This window comes from Podarcis gaigeae (genome assembly GCF_964106915.1).
Source record: "Podarcis gaigeae genome assembly, chromosome: 10".
NCBI classification, from domain to species: domain Eukaryota; kingdom Metazoa; phylum Chordata; class Lepidosauria; order Squamata; family Lacertidae; genus Podarcis; species Podarcis gaigeae.
The window spans coordinates 3,068,740-3,089,497 of record NC_139686.1 but is presented as its reverse complement, the minus strand read 5'-3'; the positions used below and the strand labels follow the sequence as shown (position 1 = coordinate 3,089,497).

The following is a 20,758-nucleotide window of genomic DNA, read 5'->3' as shown; positions in this document are numbered from 1 at the left end:
ACATCAACGGACTCACACAGGGGAGAAACCATTTCAATGTATCGAGTGTGGAAAGAGCTTTAGTTTTAGTGGAAGCCTTAGAACACATCAACGGACTCACACAGGGGAGAAACCATTTAAATGCATGGAGTGTGGAAAGAGCTTCAATCAGAGTGGAGACCTTAGGAACCATCAACGGACTCACACAGGGGAGAAACCATTTCAATGTATCGAGTGTGGAAAGAGCTTTAGTTTTAGTGGAAGCCTTAGAACACATCAACGGACTCACACAGGGGAGAAACCATTTAAATGCATGGAGTGTGGAAAGAGCTTCAATCAGAGTGGAGACCTTAGGAACCATCAACGGACTCACACAGGGGAGAAACCATTTCAATGTATCGAGTGTGGAAAGAGCTTTAGTTTTAGTGGAAGCCTTAGAACACATCAACGGACTCACACAGGGGAGAAACCATTTAAATGCTTGGAGTGTGGAAAGAGCTTCAATCAGAGTGGAGACCTTAGGAACCATCAACGGACTCACACAGGGGAGAAACCATTTCAATGTATCGAGTGTGGAAAGAGCTTTAGTTTTAGTGGAAGCCTTAGAATACATCAACGGACTCACACAGGGGAGAAACCATTTAAATGCATGGAGTGTGGAAAGAGCTTCAATCAGAGTGGAGACCTTAGGAACCATCAACGGACTCACACAGGGGAGAAACCATTTAAATGTATGGAGTGTGGAAAGAGCTTCAATCAGAGTGGAAAGCTTATTGGACATCTACGGACACACATGGGAGAAATCATTTAAGGGTATGGACTGTAGAAGGAGCTTCAGTCTGAGTGGAACCCTTGATTTATGTCAACAGACTCACACAAGGTTATGCTTAAAATTAAAAGACAAACCATATACGGTAGATATCAGGAAAGTAGATAGAAATTCACTCATAGTGGAAGTTCAAAATCAACAGACTTATGGACAGGAAGAACTTTAAGAGCTTAAACCCGTCATACCATCAACAAACTCAGAGGGGAGAAGCAGTTTAAATGAAAAGACTGCAGAAAGTGCCTTCTTTATAATAGAGCATTTAAGGAACAGGGACACGGGTGGTGCTGTGGGTTAAACCACAGAGCCTAGGACTTGCCAATCAGAAGGTCGGTGGTTTGAATCCCCAAAACGGGGTGAGCTCCTGTTGCTCGGTCCCTGTTCCTGCCAACCTAGCAGTTTGAAAGCACATCAAGGTGCAAGTAGATAAATAGGTACCGCTCCGGTGGGAAGGTAAACGGCGTTTTCGTGCGCTGCTCTGGTTCGCCAGAAGTGGCTTAGTCATGCTGGCCACGTGAGCCGGAAGCTGTATGTTGGCTTCCTTGGCCAGTAAAGCGAGATGAGCGCCGCAACCCCAGAGTTGTCCTTGACTGGACCTAATGGTCAGGGGTCCCTTTACCTTTACCTTTATTTAAGGAACATCCAGGGACTCTCACATGGGAGAACCCATTTAGATGTATGGAGTGTGGGACACCTTCCTCTCAGCGTCCACTCTGAGCAATAAACTCAGCTGGAAATCATTCCTAAAAGCATGAAGTATATGTGAAGTTCTGGTGTTTATATGTAAAACTGTATAATAATGAAATAGGGCAACATCTCACAATGGTGAGTATAATTTTAGATGAAAGTACCTTTGGTTTTTAAACCAAACTCTGCCCCCCCCCCACCGCATGATCTCCAAGCACTGCTTCTTCACCAGAATGTCATCGCTGCCTCCTGCCCTGCGCGTTCTGAAGAAAACTTGGAATACTGAAATTGAATGGGAGATTTCCCCCCAAGCCTAATTTCAAAAGGGGGAAGGAGGGGCTGCAGGTACCAGGAAAGTTTCCTGGGGGCCCCACCTTCACTCATGAACCCCATGGGGCAACCCCCATGGGGCCCCACTTTCACTCATGAACCCCATGGGGCAACCCCAGAGCTCCTGCTCATTCTGGGGTTTGAGGAAGATGGTCCCAGAAGTTTTGCTTCAATCATGCTTCTCAGGAGTTTTCCTACCAGAGGACCACAGTGCTGTGGCTGCTGTTGTTGTCATGGAGTGGCTGGTGAGGGGGGGAGGCACCAGCTGGGGGATCAACAAGGGGAAAAGGCTCAGATCCTGTGGACTGGTGGTGGGATGAGCAGAAAGAGGGAGAAAAGGGAGCAGACCGGAAGGGGGGATGTTGCAAGCTGAGGAGGAAACAGGGTTTGATGAGCGGGAAGAGTCTGGGGCAGAGAGCAGTTCGGGCTCAGAGGAAGGGGAGGAGGGGGCCAGGAGACCAAGAGGAGGCCGGCTGCTGAAGCATCCAGGGAGATTCCCGCTCCTGCTGCGCCCTGCACATGCCTTTGCGTCTGGGAGTTAGAACTCTTAGAATGTGGGTATCCCATTTTTCAACCAGAACAAAAACCCGCTAGCCTTTTCCCAGGTCTTTCTTGTCCTGACAGTCATTTGTCTTCTCTACGAAGGACTCTACAAAGTCCTTCTCCCTCCCTTTACTTACCATGGGGTCCCACCAACCTTTTCTGCCTCTTACACGCAATGGAAAAGACTGGATTACACTAAAAGATACGGACCTATTAGATTTGGAAGGCCACGAGAATCGGTCTGGATGGCACTCTTCTTTAATGTACGAAAAAGTGAAGGTCCACAGGGGATTTTTGAGCCATGTGATAAGAAAATCGTGATATAAAATCTGGAATAAATATAAAGGACTACTTGAGCCCAAAATACCCTTGTGGACATCACCAAGAGAAGCCATATACTCATGTTAGAATAGTTACAACTAGCAAAACTGATGGGAAGAGTTAGAGGAGTATTGAACCAGAAAATATTTGGAGAATGGAGAATATTTGAGGATTATAGAAGATCATAATGAGTTGGAATGAAACTATTTGGCTTTAGTAGAAATGCTGTAAGGAATTATGTACAAATAAGTTTTAAGCTTTAGGGCTTTTTTTGGTAAGATAAGGTTAAAATAAATTAAGGTAATTTAATGACAGAATATAGCGAAAGATGGAAAGGATTTGCTGAGATAATTAATAACTAGAATAAAAAAAGGGAGGTGTGAGGAGGTCGATGAAACAAGTTAACAAAAGATAAAGATTTGGGAATATTGGATTTGTTTTTAAATTTTTTGTTTGCTTTTGTTTTTGGTTTTGATGTATTGTGTGTTTTGTTTTTTCTTTCTTTTTTTCTTCTCTTTTTATTGACTTGTATAGTTTAAATTTTTTTTGTCTATCTTTTTTCCTTTTCCTTTTTTTCTTTGTAATTCTAAATTCTCAATAAATATCATTATTTTTTTAAAAAAGAGGATTATAGAAGATCATATTGTACCAACCACACCATATTAGCAGAACTTGAGTGAAACTTGTAAACACAACAAATGCTGTTTGTGGAGTAGACTGGGACAATATTAGAGAATATAAAACTGTGAGGGAAAACAACGGCAATATAAACAGTACCATGAGAATGATTGGAAGACTCGTTTTGTCAGAAGTCTTTTTTATTTAATTAGGAAGATTAAGTTTTTTTATCCACATAAATCTGCTTTTTCTTCTTTCCTTTTTTCTTAATTGTTTTTTCTTAATTGTCTTTTTTGCAGTATGAGATTGTAAATTCTTTGTATATGTGTGTAGTTTAAATTAATAAAGATTATGTTAAAAATAAATAAATTTGTGGCCGGCCTGATCAAGCGTTGCTTCCTCTGGTTAGCCCCGCTGGAACTCCAGTTCTTTCCAGACCCTGGGGTCACTAGAGGACTGGTGGCTCCTCCTGGCAAATGGCCTGGTGCGCGCTGGATCACCAGTCCTTCCTTGCCCCCAGAATCCGGCCAACCGAAGGTCCCATCTGGGGTGCCATCTGTTGTAAACAAAAGCTGCCCTTCTTCCCTTATGGGGGACACAAGAGCCCTTTATAGAGTCCCTTGTGGGTTCTCCATTGGTAGGAGGAAAGAGCAGAGGCAACCAGAGACTATTGAGAAGCAAAGCAGCTAGTAAGCCTCATCTTGATTGATCTGTTGCAACAGGGTGCTCCCCTCACACGCAGAAAAGGAGGAGGACCCAGAACAAAGGTGTGCCTGTCTTTATAGAGACATTTTAAATTCCCTGCCCTGGAGCTCAAGACCACCTCTCCATGCATCATACATACATCACAGAAGGGGTGTAACCCCAGACCACCCCCCACAGACATCATACCTACATCACAAAAAAAGTGGTCTACAACAGAAATGTGAATGTTGCTTTTCTTGTCTGCCAGGTTATCTGATAATGCCTTATCTGATTCCCTTTACTGGTAGTCTGGCCATTCCTTTGAGATGGTGATTTCCCAATTCCTGAGACAATGGGAAGGTTCCCTACCCGCTCCCTCCTTGCAGAGTAAACATTTGGTCAGTTTGGGAGTCAAAATGGTTTCAGGACGGTCTTCCTGAGCTGCTCCAGACATGTGGTCGACATATCTATGTATGGGTTTGCTTGGTACATTTATGAGCATTTATTATATATATAAGACCTTAATTTTTTTATTACATGATTCATCCAGTCCAGCCTTTCACATGATGAATTCTGCATTTACTTTAAATAAGCAGGGAGACAATATACCGTCCTCCTTTCCCAATTTTGTTGTTCCATATCCAGTTCTAACTGTAGCTTCTTGTCCAACATGGAGATTTCTCAGGAGACAGATGAGGTGATCAGGCACTCCCATTTCTTTAAGAACTCACCATAGGTTGCTGTGGTCAACACAGTCAAAGGAGGGGGTTGGACTCGATGGCCCTTGTGGTCTCTTCCAACTCTATGATTCTATGATTCTATGATTTTGTATAGTCAATGAAGCAGAAGTAAATGTTTTCTAGCTTTCCCCATAATCCAGCGCATGTTTCCAATTTGGTCTCTGCTTCCTTTGTCCCTTCGAAATCCAGCTTGCACTTCTGGAAGTTCTCGGTCCACATACTCCTTAAGCCTGCCTTGTAGCATTTTAAGCATAACCTTGCTAGCGTGTGAAATGAGCGCAATTGTGTGGTAGGTGGTGTGGGATGTGAAACACAAGAGCAGTCAATTACAACATTCCTAGAGTGCACATGTTTGCACATGGGGAGGGATGTTTGTCCAGCCAGCAGGTAAACTTCCTGTTTCCCTCTGGGCTGGGACAGACTTCCTCTGCATGTGACTAGAGGTGGGTGTGGCCTCACCTGTGCAGGTAATGACAAAAGTACGGGGCAGGGGCAGCCATCTCTCTCTTGCCTCTCTTCCTTCGAAGAAGCAACATCTACTAAGCTAAAGATGCCCTCTTGGCTCCCAGCCAAGAGAGGAGACAGGGACTGTCTTATTATAAGATAGACTCCAAATGTATATTACTTCATTAAGCCTAAGTCTGCCTTCTGGGATCTGATTGTGAACAGAATGTGAGTAAACTCTTTTTATACTTTTGTAAAAGACTGTGTCGTCTCTTCTCTTTTATGAGGGAATAAGGGGAAATTACCAGAATAGTTATTAGAGAGGCTTAAGCGAGCCTGAGCAAACGCTGCCGTTGCAAACTTAAAATAAAGGGGAATGTTTTACTCTGCTGTTATTGGAAACTTGTTAACACAAGTTGGATAAGGATATAATCAGATAATATATACTCTCCTGCATCCCTGAACATTCCCACAGGCGGAGCATTCTTTGGCACTGCCCTTCTTTGGGATTGGGATTCATGTGTTGCAGGAACCCCCCCGCCCAATCATTCAGTTTGTACAAACAACACACACACACTCACACTCACACAGGACATACATGACTCTTCTGTTATAAATTCATACAAAATCAGCCGTACATTGGATCTGCACTGTTCAACTTTTATTTTACACCATGAGTGAAGGACTATCAAAGGGGGGAGACTTGACACAAGGCAGCCAACCTGTCCGCAGTGAGCCCTACCCAGTTGGCATGCCAACCTTGATGGTCCTAGACTCACAAAGGACCTGCAAATGGAAGTGGATTCAGTAGGGACTGAAACACAGGACAGTGACCAGCCCTTCCCTCTGGAGACAGGAAACAGTGAACTCCCCCCTTTGTCTTCAGGAATGTAAGCATGGGGAGGGGGAAAGGAGGAACCGGACAGGTGAGAAGACCCTCAGGTTACCACCACAACTCCTCCTCCTTCAGAGAAGTCCCACGTCTCTGAGGTCTCTCAGCCCCACTCACCCCACAGAGTGTTTGTTGTGAGGGAGGAAGGGAAAGGAGAATGTGAGCCGCTTTGAGACTCCTTTGGGTAGTGATAAAGTGGGATATCAAATCCAAACTCTTCTTCTTCTTCTCCCTGAACCCCTCCTCTGTGTGATGTGTCAATGATGTAGTCATGATGCAGTCTTGGGGTGTAGCATGGGGGATTAGCAGCTAATAAAAGTTGGGGTCTTCTTTTGTTGGGGGCTTCCATCTTGTTCCACCTGGGGGCAGGTGGGAGTCCTGTGGCGACAGTCTTCAGTCAAGACCTACTGGCTGCTCTTTGGCTCTCCTCTTCCTGGCTGGTCTCCTTGTTTTTTGTCCAAGGGAGCCCTCAGATTTTGGAATCCGCTTGGATGTTGGGGGGGGGGGTTCCGGCGACAGGCTCCCATTGTATCAGCTGCTTTTCTGAGCCTCTTGGCTGTTGTGCCTAGACGGTGCCTGTGTCCAGGGTCCTTGTCCTGGCCTGAGTCAGAGGCTGGGGTGGGGAGCTGGGGATTGGGGGGGAGTCGTTTAGCTGCCCCCCTCCATTCCTGGTTTGAACAGCACCAAGACCTAAAACACGGAGGGATCTAGGCTCGTGGGGTGGGGAGGACCTTGCAATTGTGGGGGGGAGACCCAACGTTGCAGCTGGATCTCCGGGATCAGCCCCTCTCCCGCTCTCCTGATCCAGAAGGAAGAGGGGAGGGGGAAAACCTTCTTCTCGCCCCCTCAATCCTTTCCCTCCCCTCCCGGACCTCCTCCTCTCACCCCGCCCCCCCCACAACCCCAGATCCCGCCCCCATAAGTCCCACCCCCCTTCCTCCTCCTCCAATCCGGCTTCTGCTCCGGCAATGGGGGTGTGAGCCCCCCCCCAACCTCCCTTCTTCTCCCGGAAGTGCAGCTTCCACTCCGGATTTCTTCTCTGCGCCGTAGCTCTAGGGGGGGCGTGTTCTCAAAGGGGAGGAGGGGCGGCAGGTAAATCCCCCCCGTGGATGTTGCAGGAAAGGAAGGGAGGATCGGGAGCGAGGACAAAGAGGTAAAGGGGCCACGGGGGGGGGAGGCTGGAGAAAAGGACCCAGAGACCCCCTCCAGCTCCCCCAAGCGCCTTCCGTGGGGCCGGGATCCCTGCATGCGTGCTGCCAAGGGGGCTTTCCTCGCAGGGGCGGAGGTGGGGCGCCCACCCACGAGGACTCCCTGGCCCCCTTTCCCCCGCGCAGGCATCCCTGGGGCGCGGAGAAGCGGGCCAGGAAAGGGTTAAGGGATGCGGGAGGCGCCGGGATAGAGACCCCCCTGTCCCTCCCCGGCTCATCTTGGGGGGCATTAGGGACGGAGAGATGGGGGGCGCAGGGCGAGGGGTGAGCCGGGCCAAGGGGGCGTCTGGGTGCAGGGGAGACTCCGGGATGGGAGGGGGGCAAGGGCGGGAGGAGGAGGGGGCAAGCAAACTCAGAATGGGGGGGGGGGAGACCAGTCCTTGGGGGGGACGTCTCCATCGTGGCTTCCTTGGGGACTCTCCGGAGGGGCCGCCTTGGCTTCTCTCTCCCGCCCAGGAATCGGCCCCCCTTCAAGGCGACCACAGAGGGATCCCTGGAAAGTAGGGGTCCTGTCCCCCCACCTCTTCCTTCCTGCAACCTCCATCCTCTTCCCACCCCATAAGCCCCTGCCTTGTCCAGACACAGCGCTTCTGCCCAGTCCAGCCATTGGTCCCCTGGAGAGGAGAGGAAAGAGGGAGAGGAAGAGAGGAGGGGGGAGGCCTTCTCAGAAGCGGCTCTTGGTTTCCACAATCCCACCCAGGAAGCAGCCAGAAGCCTTTTCCTCTCTCTCAGGCTTCCATCTTTAATTGTCCTTTCTTGAGGATGAGGATAATGTACACCTGTCATCAGAAACAGGGGTGCAGAGTCCATGGAATGGCTCTCAGGCTTGATATGGAAGTTGTACCTCAAAAGCATTTCTGTTCCTCTTATTCTTTGTAGGCGGAGTGACTGACAAGCTGAGATACAATCCTTCATCATCCGATGACAGCAACTGCATGAATCTTCCCAGTCAAAGGACCCATTTTCAGGATAGACAGTGCCTGGGGCTGGAGGCTCTACACACCGGGTGTGCCTGTGCAGGCCAAAGACTGCCAGTATTAGCACAGGTGAGGTGTGTGACCCCCCCTCCCAAAAAAAATTTACAGACTGTGTGTGAATGAGAGTTTGTGGGTGGGATTATTGTTTACGGCAACCCTGTGATTTTGTCCACCCATAACATTTCTTGAGCTAATATTGCAGTACAAATTCCAAAATAACTACAAAAAATCACAATATGATAAGAATGATTGTAGTATTTATACCCTGCCCACCTGGTTGGGTTTCCGCAGCCACTCTGGGCAGGTTACAGCACATATAAAAGACAGGAAAACATCAAACGTTATAAACCTCCTGACACAGGGCTGCCTTCAGCTGTCTTCTAAATGTCAGATAGTTGTTCATTTCCTTGACCTCTGAAGGGAGGGCGTTCCACAGGGCGGGCGCCACCACCGAGAAGGCCCTCTGCCTGCTTCCCTGTACCCTCACTTATCACAGAGAGGGGACCAGCAGGAGGACCTCAGAGGAGGACCTCGGTGTTCAGAGTGAAGGATGGGGGTGGAGACGCTCCTTCAGGTCTACAGGGCCAAGGCGGTTGAGGGCTTTAGGTCGCAGATCTTGCTCCTCCATAATGATCTCCAAGACTGACATATAGTTAGCAGAGTAGAAAAAAACACTCAGAGGCAGCAAAAAATCCATTCAGCAGATAAATTTAGTACAGAAGGCAAAGAAGCATGACAATCCAAAAACTGAATTTACAGTAAAACCCTAACATAGCATAGCAAAACAGCACTCAGGTAAGAAAGACACAAGCAGAGTAGAGAATAGCAGAATAGGAAGTGGGCCCAGGCGCCTTTCAAGACTGTAATTTATAAACAATTCAGGGCCAGAGTAACCTTGGGACTGGATAACAAGCTTGGCTCCACCCCAGTTTAAACCAGCTTCTTCTGGTTCCCAAAACAAGGAAGGTTCAGCATAATCTCATTACAACTTCTTCCACCCCCTGCTCTCAGCAGAAAGGAAACTCCCTTATCAGGTAAAATGTTCCAGCTGGAGAAAACACCAACTTTGAATCACACAGAGTAAAACCACCAGAACTTTCTTGAACCAATAGACTAGGAATGATCTCTATATGTCAGGTCAATACTTTTCTTGCCTGAAAGATGCAACCATGACAATTTAAAGATCAGCACAAACAGTTTGAATTGTGCTCCGAAATGCAGGGAGAGCGAGTGAAGATCCTTTAGGACAGTGTTATAAGGTTGAACTTTTCATTAAGCACAGTTATCCCTTTGCCTTGAATATCCAGCTTTGTCAGTGCCAGATTAGGGTAGTCCTGTGTCAGAAGAGGGGCTCGAGATCAGGCAGCACATTATCATTATAAAGAACCATCGGGGTGGAGTGTTTCCCATTTGCCAGCTGCTTTCCTTCTGCTTCTCCTGCTCTCTCCATGCAATGTGAGGCATGTGGATGGAGGTCCATCTCCAAGAACAGGAGCTTCCCTGAGCACCCATTCAGCTGACCCCAAGCACCAAGCCTTCTCACTACTTCTCTGACTGACCCAGACCACAGGCCCTGGAGAAGACGTAGACCTGGGCCTCCCAAAATGGTCCACGTGGACCTCTTGAGGCCAATGGGACTGTGCAGGTGATTCATGAAGATCTAGAGGTGGAAACAGGGCTGGATGGAGGATTATAATAATAATATCATAATAATTTATTATTTATACCCCGCCCATCTGGCTGAGTTTCCCCAGCCACTCTGGGCAGCTCCCAATCAAATGTTTAAAGCAGTACAGCGTTAAATATTAAAAACTTCCCTGAACAAGGCTGCCTTCAGATGTCTTTTAAAGATAAGATAGCTGCTTATTTCCTTCACATCTGAAGGGAGGGTGTTCCACAGGGTGGGCGCCACTACCGAGAAGACCCTCTGCCTGGTTCCCTGTAACCTCACTTCTCACAATGAGGGAACCGCCAGAAGGCCCTCGGCGCTGGATCTCAGTGTCTTTATGATGCAGAGGATGGAGAATGACCAAAGGAACGATGAACCAGAGAAAGAGAGGGCCTTTTCATGGACAGAGAGCAGCTGCTTTTCCTGTGAGGAAGCAATTTAATTTAATTATGGTGTTTAATTTAATTTAATTGTGGTGTGTTTGTAACATTCTCTTTTTTATTGTTTTGTTAGTTTGTTTTTTGTATAGGTTTTAATTTGATTTTAAGGGGAGGGGTCAGGGCTGCCTGGGAGTGGGTCCCATCAAACAAAATGGCTGGGGCAAGTCCCAGGGGTGTGTGTGTGTGTGTGTGTGTGTGTGTGTACTGGGGCAACCAATCTCAGTGATCACGGGTAGGAGGAGGAGTTACGCTAAGACCAGACCACGTCATTACCGAGGAAGCGGGCTTAGTCATTGTTTGAGGACTATCCCTGCCTCCAGGTCTGGTCTTCAGCGGGCGGATACTGGAATCAGCAAGGGATATCCACACAACCTGAAGGTGCTGCTGTGCAATGCCAGGTCAATGATCCATAAAACCACTGTGATCCGTGACTTGATCGTGGATGGAGGACTTGACCTGGCATATGTAACAGAGGCTTGGTTGGATGAAGCAGATGGGCCTGTCCTTGCCGCTGCTTGTCCACCAGGTTTCTCTTACGCACAGCAACCCAGGCCTTGTGGGTGGGGAGGGGGGTTTGCAGTGATTTTTAGGAAATCATTAGTTTGCACCAGGCGTCCTATTGGGAAGACCCAGTTTTCTGAGTGCATGTTCTGGAAGTTGGGCAATAGGGGCAGTACAGGATTCCTTTTGGTGTACCAACCCCACCCCCGCTTCACCAAGGATTCCCTGCCCGAGCTGCTTCAGGTCATGGTGGATGTTCTCCTGGAGACACCTAGTTTGGTTGTCCTAGGGGATTTTAACATCCATGCCGACACGACCTTACAAGGGGCCGCTCGGGACTTCGTGGAAAGCATGGCCTCAATGGGGCTGTCCCTGAATAAGTCTGGCCCAACCCATAGCTGCGGACATGCCTTGGACCTGGTGTTTACCTCTATTGATGTTTGTGATCTGACACTAAGTAAAAGCAAAACAAAAGAAGTGCCATGGTCAGATCACTTCCTGGTGCAACTGGACTTCTCAGCGACCCTTCCCTTCTGCAGGGAGGTGGGACCGATTTGGATGGTCCGCTCCCACCACATAATGGAACCAAATGGTTTCCAGAGAGTGGTAGGGGATGCTTTATCCCATGTTGATGGCCTTTCAGCTGATTCCCTGGTGGCCCACTGGAATGTGGAGTTAACCAGGGCTATTGACTGGCTCTGAAGCGCCCTCTCTGATTGCATGGAGCCCGAACAGCCCCGTGGTTTTCCACGGATCTGAGGGCAATGGAACAATCATTGAGACGGCTAGAGCACCGGTGGCAGATGACCCATTCTGAAGCTGACCAGACACGGGTTAGAGCTGAATGTTGAGCCTACCAAGTGGCGGTAGTGACGGCGAAAACTACTTTCTTCACCGCCTCTATTACATCTGCAGAAAACAGCAGCAGGACACTTTTTCAGGTGGTTCGCAATTTAGCAGAACCACCTGCTCCATCAGGGCTCAGTGCAGCCCACATGATCTCCTGCAATGATTTTGAAAAGTTTTTTACAGATAAAGTCGCTCAGATTCACTCAGGTCGCTCAGGTAGACTCCACCGTGGCATCAGGGCCGGGGCAGGAGAGTGCTAGTCTGTCTAGTCAAGTTGTGTGGGATCAATTCCAACCTGTTACCCCCGAGGATGTGGACAGACTGCTTGGACGAGTGAAACCAACCACTTGTCTCCTTGATCCTTGCCCATCCTGGCTTATAAAAGCTAGCCAGGAAGGACTGGGCGATGGGCTTCATGGGGTGGTGAATGCTTCCCTCCATGAGGGAGCCTTTCCAGACCCACTGAAAGAGGCAGTTATTAAACCGCTTCTTAAAAACCATTTTTAGATGCGGGCATGATGCCCAACTATCGCCCAGTCTCAAATCTTCCATTCTTGGGCAAGGTGATTGAGCGAGTTGTGGGATTGAGCGAGTTGTGGGATTCAGGCCTCATCATGGGACTGAAACTGCCTTGGTCGCACTGGTTGATGATCTCCGGCGGGCTAGAGACAAAGGTGAGAGCTGTTTCCTAGTTCTGCTGGATCTCTCAGCGGCGTTTGATACCATTGAGCATAACATCCTTCTGGACCGTCCTGAGGGGCTGGGAGCTGGGGGCACTGTTATACGGTGGTTCCGCTCCTTTCTCCTAGGCCGTGTCCAGAAAATGGTGTTGGGGGATGAGTGTTCAGACCCCTGGGCTCTCACTTGTGGGGTGCCTCAGGGTTCTGTCCTCTCCCCCATGCTTTTCAACATCTACATGAAGTCGCTGGGAGAGATCATCAGGGGATTTGGGCTGGGTGTTCATCCATATGCGGATGATACCCAGCTCTACCTCTCTTTCAAATCAGAACCAGTGAAGGCAGTGAAGGTCCTGCGTGAGTGTCTGGAGGCGGTTGGAGGATGGATGGTGGCTAACAGATTGAGGTTGAATCCTGACAAGATAGAAGTACTGCTTTTGGGGGACAGGAGGCGGGCAGGTGTGGAGGATTCCCTGGTCCTGAATGGGGCAACTGTGCCCCTGAAGGACCAGGTGTGCAGCCTGGGAGTCATTTTGGCCTCCCAGCTGTCTATGGAGGCGCAGGTCAATTCTGTGTCCAGGGCAGCTGTCTACCAACTCTATCTGGTACGCAGGCTGAGACCCTATCTGCCTGTGGACTGCCTTGCCAGAGTGGTGCATGCTCTGGTTATCTCCCGCTTGGACTGCAATGCACTCTACATGGGGCTACCTTTGAAGGTGACCCGGAAACTACAACTAATCCAGAATGCAGCAGCTAGACTGGGGACTGGGAGCAGCCACCGAGACCACATAACACCGGTCTTGAAAGACCTACATTGGCTCCCAGTACGTTTCTGAGCACAATTCAAAGTCTTGGTGCTGACCTTTAATGCCCTAAACAGCCTCTGTCCAGTATATCTGAAAAAGCATTTCCACCCCCATCGTTCTACCTGGACAATGAGGTCCAGCACCGAGGGCCTTCTGGCGGTTCCCTCACTGCAAGAAGCCAAGTTACAGGGAACCAGGCAGAGGGCCTTCTCGGTAGTGGCACCCTCCCTGTGGAATGCCCTCCCACCAACTACCAGACTTTTAGAAGACATCTGAAGGCAGCCCTGTTTAGGGAAGCTTTTAATGTTTGATGTATTACAGTATTTTAATGTTTTTCTGGAAGCTGCCCAGAGTGGCTGAGGAAGCCCAGCCAGATGGGCAGGGTATAAATAATAACTAAATTATTATTATTATTATTATTATTATTATTATTATTATTATTATTATTTCATAAAAATTGGGAACTTGGGTAGGAAGCGTGGGAATGTAGGAGATGTTGAAATAAGAGAAGGGGCAAATGGTGATTGATTTGTTCTTTTCCCTTTGTTCTCTTCCTTGGAATCCAAAAAGGACTTCCTCTCTGCCCACTCTGAAGAAGGTGATACAGAAGAACGTCAGAATTCCAGGGGACGGGGAACCTTTCATTTCGTTAGAAATAGACATTGAAATGTGTGAAATGTGGAATATGCTTCACTGAATGAGCACACATAGCTCACATCAACAAACTCACAGGCGAGAAACTTTTTAAAGATTTGAAGTGTGGAAAGAGTTTCACTGATAGTGAAAAACCTAGAGTACATCAGCGGACTCCCATGGGTAAGAAAGGATTCAAATGCAGGGAGTGTGGGAAGAGCTTCAGTCAGAATGGAAACCTTAAATTACACCAAAAGACTCACACAGGGGAGAAACCATATGAATGTATGGTCTGTGGGAAGAACTTCAATCAGAGGGCACACCTTAAGTTACATGCACAGACACACAAAGAGGAGAAACCTTTTAAATGTATGGAGTGTGGAAAGAGTTTCCGTCGAAGAGATACACTTAGAATACATCAACAAACTCACACAGGGGAGAAACCATTTAAATGTGTGGAGTGTGGAAAGAGCTTCAGTTCCAATACAACCCTTAGATCACATCAACGGACTCACACAGGTGAAAAACCATATGAATGTATGGAGTGTGGGAAGAGCTTCAGTTACGATGCAGGCCTTAGATCACATCAACGGACTCACACAGGAGAGAAACCATATGAATGTATGGAGTGTGGAAAGACCTTCAGTCGGATTGGAAACCTTAGAATACATCAACGTACACATACAGGGGAGAAACCGTTTAAATGCATGGAGTGTGGAAAGAGCTTTAGTGATAGTGGAACCCTTAGAATACATCAACGGATGCATACAGGGGAGAAACCATTTAAATGCTTGGCTTGTGGAAAGAGCTTTAGTGATAGTGGAAGCCTTAGAAAACATCAACATATTCACACAGGAGAGAAACCATTTAAATGTATGGAGTGTGGAAAGAGCTTCAGTTTCAATTCAAACCTTAGACAACATCACCTGACTCACACAGGGGAGAAACCATTTAAATGCATGGAGTGTGGAAAGAGCTTTAGTCAAAATGCGCACCTAATTTTACACCATCAAACTCACACAGGTGAGAAACCATTTAGATGTATGGAGTGTGGAAAGAGCTTCATTCAGATTGGAAACCTTAGAATACATCAACGGACTCATACAGGGGAGAAACCATATACATGTATGGAGTGTGGAAAGAGCTTCAGTCACGATGCAGGCCTTAGATCACATCAACGGACTCACACAGGGGAGAAACCATTTAAATGCATGGTGTGTGGAATAAGCTTTAGTTATGGGGGAAGCCTTAGATCACATCAACGGACTCACACAGGAGAGAAACCATTTAAATGTATGGAGTGTGGAAAGAGCTTTAGTTATGATGCAGGCCTTAGACAACATCAACGGACTCACACAGGAGAGAAACCATTTAAATGTATGGAGTGTGGAAAGAGCTTCAGTTTCAATTCAAACCTTAGACAACATCAACTGACTCACACAGGGGAGAAACCATTTAAATGCATGGAGTGTGGAAAGAGTTTTAGTGATAGTGGAAGCCTTAGAACACATCAACGAACTCACACAGGTGAGAAACCATTTAAATGTATGGAGTGTGGAAAGAGCTTCATTCAGATTGGAAACCTTAGAATACATCAACGGACTCATACAGGGGAGAAACCATATACATGTATGGAGTGCGGAAAGAGCTTCATTCGGATTGGACACCTTAGAATACATCAACGGACTCATACAGGGCAGAAACCATATAAATGTATCGAGTGTGGAAAGAACTTCAGTCAGAGTGCACACCTTAGACAACATCAACGGACTCACACAGGAGAGAAACCTTTTAAATGTATGGAATGTGGAAAGAGCTTCAGTTATAGTGGAAACCTGAGAGTACATCAACAGATTCACATCGGTAAGAAACGATTTAAATGTATGGAGTGTGGAAAGAGCTTCAGTCAGAATGGAAATCTTAGAACACATCAGCAGACACACAGGGGAGAAACTGTTTAAATGTATGGACTGTGGAAGGAGCTTCAGTCAGAGTGGAAGCCTTGATTTATGTCAACAAACTCATACAAAAGACAAACCATATAAATATCAGGAAAGTAGGTAGAGGTTCAGTCCTAGTGGAATTCTACATCTACAGACTCACGGACAGGAAGAACTTTAACAGTTGACACCCTACAATCCCATCAACCCTCAAAGAGTAGAAGCTGTTTAAAGGGAAAGATTGCAGAAAGTGCTGTAGTTATAATGGAGTGTTTAAGGAACATCTAAGAGCCAGTGTGGTGTAGTGGTTAAGAGTGGTTCGTAATCTGGGGAACCGTGTTTGCGTCTCCGCTCCTCCACATGCAGCTGCTGGGTGACCTTGGGCCAGTCACACTTCTTGAATTGTCTCAGCACCACTCACCTCACAGAGGAAGGGAAAGGAGAATGTTAGCCACTTTGAGACTCCTTCTGGTAGTGATAAAGCCGGATATCAAATCCAAACTCCTCTTCTTCTCAGAGTGGAGAACCCATTTAAATGTATGGAGTGAGAAACGTGTTCCTTTCAGAGTTTACTCTTCTTCATAGCAATGAACTCAGCTGAAAATCCATCTTCAAAGCATGTCATGTATTTGTTCTGGTGTTTATATGTAAAACTGTATAGTAATGAAATAATGAAGGTAACGTCCCACAATAATGAGTATATTTTTAGTTGTAAGGTACCATTTGATAGTGAGGGGGAGAGGGTGAATCTGTATTTCTGGTGGTGAGTGAGGATTAGGGCTGGGCATATATTGATCTCATCCTATACCAGTTTCTAGACTACATTGTGATAACCTTTGGAAAACCATGGATATGGCAATACACCATGAATCACAGTGTGTGCTTCTGGGATGCACATTTGCCTCAAAGCAGCCGGCAGAAATCTTTGCTTCATGAAGGGCTTCTGGTTGGTCGCTCGCCATCACAGTTGGAGATCTCTTTATCGGAGGAGAAAGCGGTATATCAAAGGCAGGGGAAATTTCTCCAGCGCAGCAGACCCCCGGGAAAACCTCAAATCGAGCATTTTGAGGACAAGGAATCTGGCAGGTGTCAAAAGTGGGCTCCCCCCTCCCTGTTCTGTTTTTGAGCTCCGAGAACGAGGGGGTTGGAGCGGCGACACATCGGACAAAAAGCTTCCTGTGATTAAACGAAGCTGCGAAACTGTGAGGCATTAGCGGTCAATTCTTCCAACATCAAAAGGACTGTATTGTGTGTACCTTTTATGTTTGGATTATATATGGCTAATGTAAGGTTTGTGCTGACAAGCTAGCGGAGATAATGCTCCGGGCACACAGCCATCTCTGTACAAGAGATTTATTGCTAAGCTTCAAAGCAGTTACAAGAGTTCAAAAACACACTTCATCTCTCAGAGTCAGATGAATCGTCTGACTTTTTTTACGCCTCCCCCAGCAAGCCCATTTCCTGAGTCCACACCTCTTGCTTCCTCTGCTCTGTGAGTGGCTGGTTCCCAGTACTGGCTCCCCCCTCCCAGCTTCCTCCTCTGACGTGGAAGAGAAACTGCTAATTACCGGCGTGGGCTCTCTGTACTTGCCTCTCTGCTTCCCCCTCAGCTCTTTTGCAGCCTCCAATTCCCTGACATCCACCCCCTCCTCAAAGGCCCCCTCCCCCTCGAGAGAATCGACCACCCCTAATTTACCCTTCTCCGGAGTGGTGGGGGTGAAGCCTGGAAAACTACCCTCCTCCTCATCCGTATCTTCAAAAACCGTCCTCCAGTCCTCCCTCAAACCCACAGTTCCTCGTGTTCCCCAATAGACGCTTTCCTCCTCTTCTTCCTCTTCGTCAGATGGTGGGAATCCCTCGAAATCCTCTTCATCGTCCGTCGGCCCGAACACCTGTTGGAAAAATGTACCCCAGGGTTTGGGTTTGTCAGGGAAGAAATTGTGGAAGTCCTCCACTAGACCCTCGTCAGTGATACAACTCTCTGGGACCCAGGTATTCTCTGAACTAGGGGCCCCTTCCCACACCACCAGATACTCTTGCCTCTCTGCTTCCCCCTCAGCTCTTTCGCAGCCTTCAATTCCCTGACAGCTAACTAAAGACCTGACCTCAAGAGTCACTAAATCAGAGATTTGCCCAAGGACTTGTTCTGGTCGTAATGCTGTGTTGACAGAGTTAAAATTGTCTCTACAGGGTACTTTTAGATGGCAGATGAATGATGTTTTACTGAGAAATGAATTGATCGTAAATAAAGCTCAAAAGACCCTAAAGGACTATTTTGAGTTGAACCTGAATCCTGGAATTGAAGCAAGGGGTGCAAGTAAAGTGGTAATGCCAGGTATTTTGATTCAACAGAATTCTATCAGGAAGGAAGCACAGAATGAGCAAAAGGAAAAGGTTCTGTCTCAAAGGAGAAAGAGAAAAAGCTAAGATGTAACCCAAAAAATCAACAGATTCAAAAGGAAATTAAAGCATTACAATCTTAGTCTTCACAAACAGTAAACCAATAAATTGAATGGAAAATTATATTGATGAAACAAAAGACTTTTGCATTGGCAAATAAATGCAGAAAATTATTGGCTTGGGGACAGAAGGACAGTACAATAATTAATATTATGGAGGATGGTAAGAATATTGAGAACCCAACAGAGATTAGAAAATGTTTTCAAAAGTACTATAAGCAGCTTTACAAAAAGGAAAAATGGATAAAATGGAACAGTTTTTGGACAAAAATGGATTGCAGAAAAATCCAGTGGACAAAACAAGCCTACTAAATGAACTGGTTACAAGACAAGAAGTTGAAGGGGCAATTGCCTAAATGAAAATAGGCAAAGCACTAGGACCTGATGCTTTAACTTCCAAGTATTATAAAATTTTTAAGGATTGGCTGATACAACCATTGATGGATGTTTGTAACAAAATATTAAAGGGGGACAAAGCACCTGAGTCCTGGAAAGAGGCCTTCATCACTCTGATATCCAAACCAGATACAGACAGAGCTCAAGTAAGGAATCAGCGACCAATTTCCTTGTTGAATGTGGATTATAAAATATTTGCAAATATTTTGGCTACAAGATTGAAGAAGGTTTTGAATAAGCACATACATAAAGATCAGTCAGGTTTTTTATCTGAGAGGCATATGAAAGATAATATTAGGAATGTACTGGATAATATTAGGAATGTGCTGGAAAGATTAGAGGCAAAAAAAGAATCTTAAAGCAATGTTTATGTTTAGTGATGCAGAGAAAGCCTTTGATAATGTTTCTTGGAGTTTTATGAAACAGAACTTGTGTAATATGGGGATCGGTCAAAAAAATGTAAGTGGTATTAATGCAATTTACTTGGAGCAGAAAGCAAAAATTATAATTAACAATGTGGTCTCAGAAGAAATTAGAATTGAGAAGGGAACCAGGCAAGGGTCCCACTCCCCCCCCCCCCCGCTTTCTATTTCTGTCCTAGATGTGCTGCTGAATATGATAAGGAAGTTAAAGGCATAGTAGTGGGAACTAAACAATATAAATTAAAAGCCTTTGCTGATGATTTGGTATTGACTTTACAGGACCCTGAGATCAGTGCAATCAAAGCACTGAAGATAATTCAACAGTTCGGACAAGTTGCAGATTTCAAATTGAATAAGAATAAAACCAAAGTTTTAGGGGGGGGGGAATAATGATACATGAAAAACTTAATTTAGAGGAACCCACAGGGCTGAAGTTTGTGAAAAAGGTGTAATATATGGGTGTAAATATGACTGCAAAAAATGCATTTTTACAAAGACAACTATGAAAAGTTATAGAAAAATATCAAAAGAGATTTGGATATTTGTACAAGGTTGAAACTATCTTTGTTGGGCTGAATTTCTGCGATAAAGATGAATGAATTGCCTAAGGTGTTATTTTTGTTTCAAGTACTCCCTATCATTTATAAGTTGAATTGTTTTAAGGAATGGCAAAAGGTATTATCTAAATTTATCTGGCAGGGGAAAACCTAGAATTAAGTTTAAATTATTAACAGATGTAAAAGAGAGAGGGGGTTTCTCCCTGCCAGATTTAAGGATTTACTTTGAAGCTGCAGCCTTTTGCTGGCTGAAACAATGGTTTTTATTGGAAGATACAGATGTTTCGGATTTGGAAGGTTTTGATAATGTATTTGGTTGGCATGCATATTTATGGTATGACAAGATAAAAGCTCACAAAGGATTTAAAAATCATATAATTAGAAAATCTTTGGATGATGTTTGAATAAGATGCAGGGATTTGTTAGAAAGGAAAACACCCAGATGGGTATCACCATTGGAAGCTAAGACCCATAAAAGGTTGAAGATGAAAGATACATGGTTGAAGTATAATGATAGTTTGATGGAAGTAGGGGACCAATTTAGATTAAAATCTTATGATCCGTTGAAAGATAAATTAGATGATTGGTTCCAGTACATCCAGATAAATGAAATGTTTAAAATGGATAAGAAAATTGGTTTTCAAACAGAGAAATCCAAACTAGAAATGGATTTATTAGATACAAAAACAAAATACCTATCTAAAATGTATAATTTATTGCTGGAATGGCATACGAGAGATGAACAAGTGAAATCTGTAATGGCTGAATGGGCCAGGGATGTGGGGCACAATATCATGATGGTGGATTGGGAGAAATTGTGGAGAAAGGAATTGGAAGAAACAAGATTTACCAACTATCGAAGAATGGCAGATGAAGATGATGGACTATATGGAATTTGCCAAACTGACCGGGAGACTCCGAGACGAGAGAGAAGAGATGGTGGAAGAAGACTGGAAGAAGCTTAAGGAATATTTGAAAAAATATGTTAATATTTAAATCTCAGAATAGTTCTGGTAGTGGATATAGGCTGTAGGGTTAGAAGTAGAAGATAGTGTATTTTAAAATAATATTATTTGTAAGCGATAAAATGTGAAGTTAATTTAAGTGTGATTAAAAAAAAAAGATGGTTAGAAACTATGATATATGTAAACTGCTAAAGG

The 20,758-nt window shown here is 45.7% G+C and overlaps 4 protein-coding genes across 7 annotated transcripts in view; 3 read left to right on the top strand and 1 right to left on the bottom strand.

The window, feature by feature from the left end:
• The window catches only part of LOC310825821 (uncharacterized protein), a gene marked incomplete at its 3' end in the record, with an annotated part of 142,408 nt that extends 138,800 nt beyond the window's left edge, over window positions 1-3,608 (top strand). Inside the window, exon 6 of the mRNA XM_083699642.1 lies at window positions 3,604-3,608. Within this exon, the coding sequence (XP_083555768.1) occupies window positions 3,604-3,608 (5 nt within the window). The remainder of the gene's footprint in view (window positions 1-3,603) is intronic.
• Window positions 1-20,758, top strand: part of LOC310826027 (uncharacterized protein) — a 179,230-nt gene that overhangs the window by 39,407 nt on the left and 119,065 nt on the right. Inside the window, exons 2-4 of one of the 4 annotated variants that reach the window (XM_083700472.1) lie at window positions 7,148-7,217; window positions 8,152-8,248; window positions 13,762-16,691. In XM_083700472.1, the coding sequence (XP_083556598.1) occupies window positions 14,004-15,785 (1,782 nt within the window). In that variant the 5' untranslated portion in view covers window positions 7,148-7,217; window positions 8,152-8,248; window positions 13,762-14,003 and the 3' untranslated portion in view covers window positions 15,786-16,691. Of the gene's footprint in view, window positions 1-7,066; window positions 7,218-8,151; window positions 8,249-12,325; window positions 16,692-20,758 lie in introns of those variants that run through there. The other 3 variants (XM_083700471.1, XM_083700470.1, XM_083700469.1) reach the window with 3 other exon arrangements.
• The window catches only part of LOC310826007 (uncharacterized protein), a 151,648-nt gene that overhangs the window by 116,827 nt on the left and 14,063 nt on the right, over window positions 1-20,758 (bottom strand). The gene's annotated exons all lie outside the window — the stretch shown is intronic.
• LOC310826081 (uncharacterized protein) overlaps window positions 8,224-20,758 on the top strand; it is a 78,079-nt gene continuing 65,544 nt past the window's right edge. Inside the window, exon 1 of the mRNA XM_083700636.1 lies at window positions 8,224-8,318. The gene's annotated coding sequence lies outside the window, so the exon portion shown is untranslated. The remainder of the gene's footprint in view (window positions 8,319-20,758) is intronic.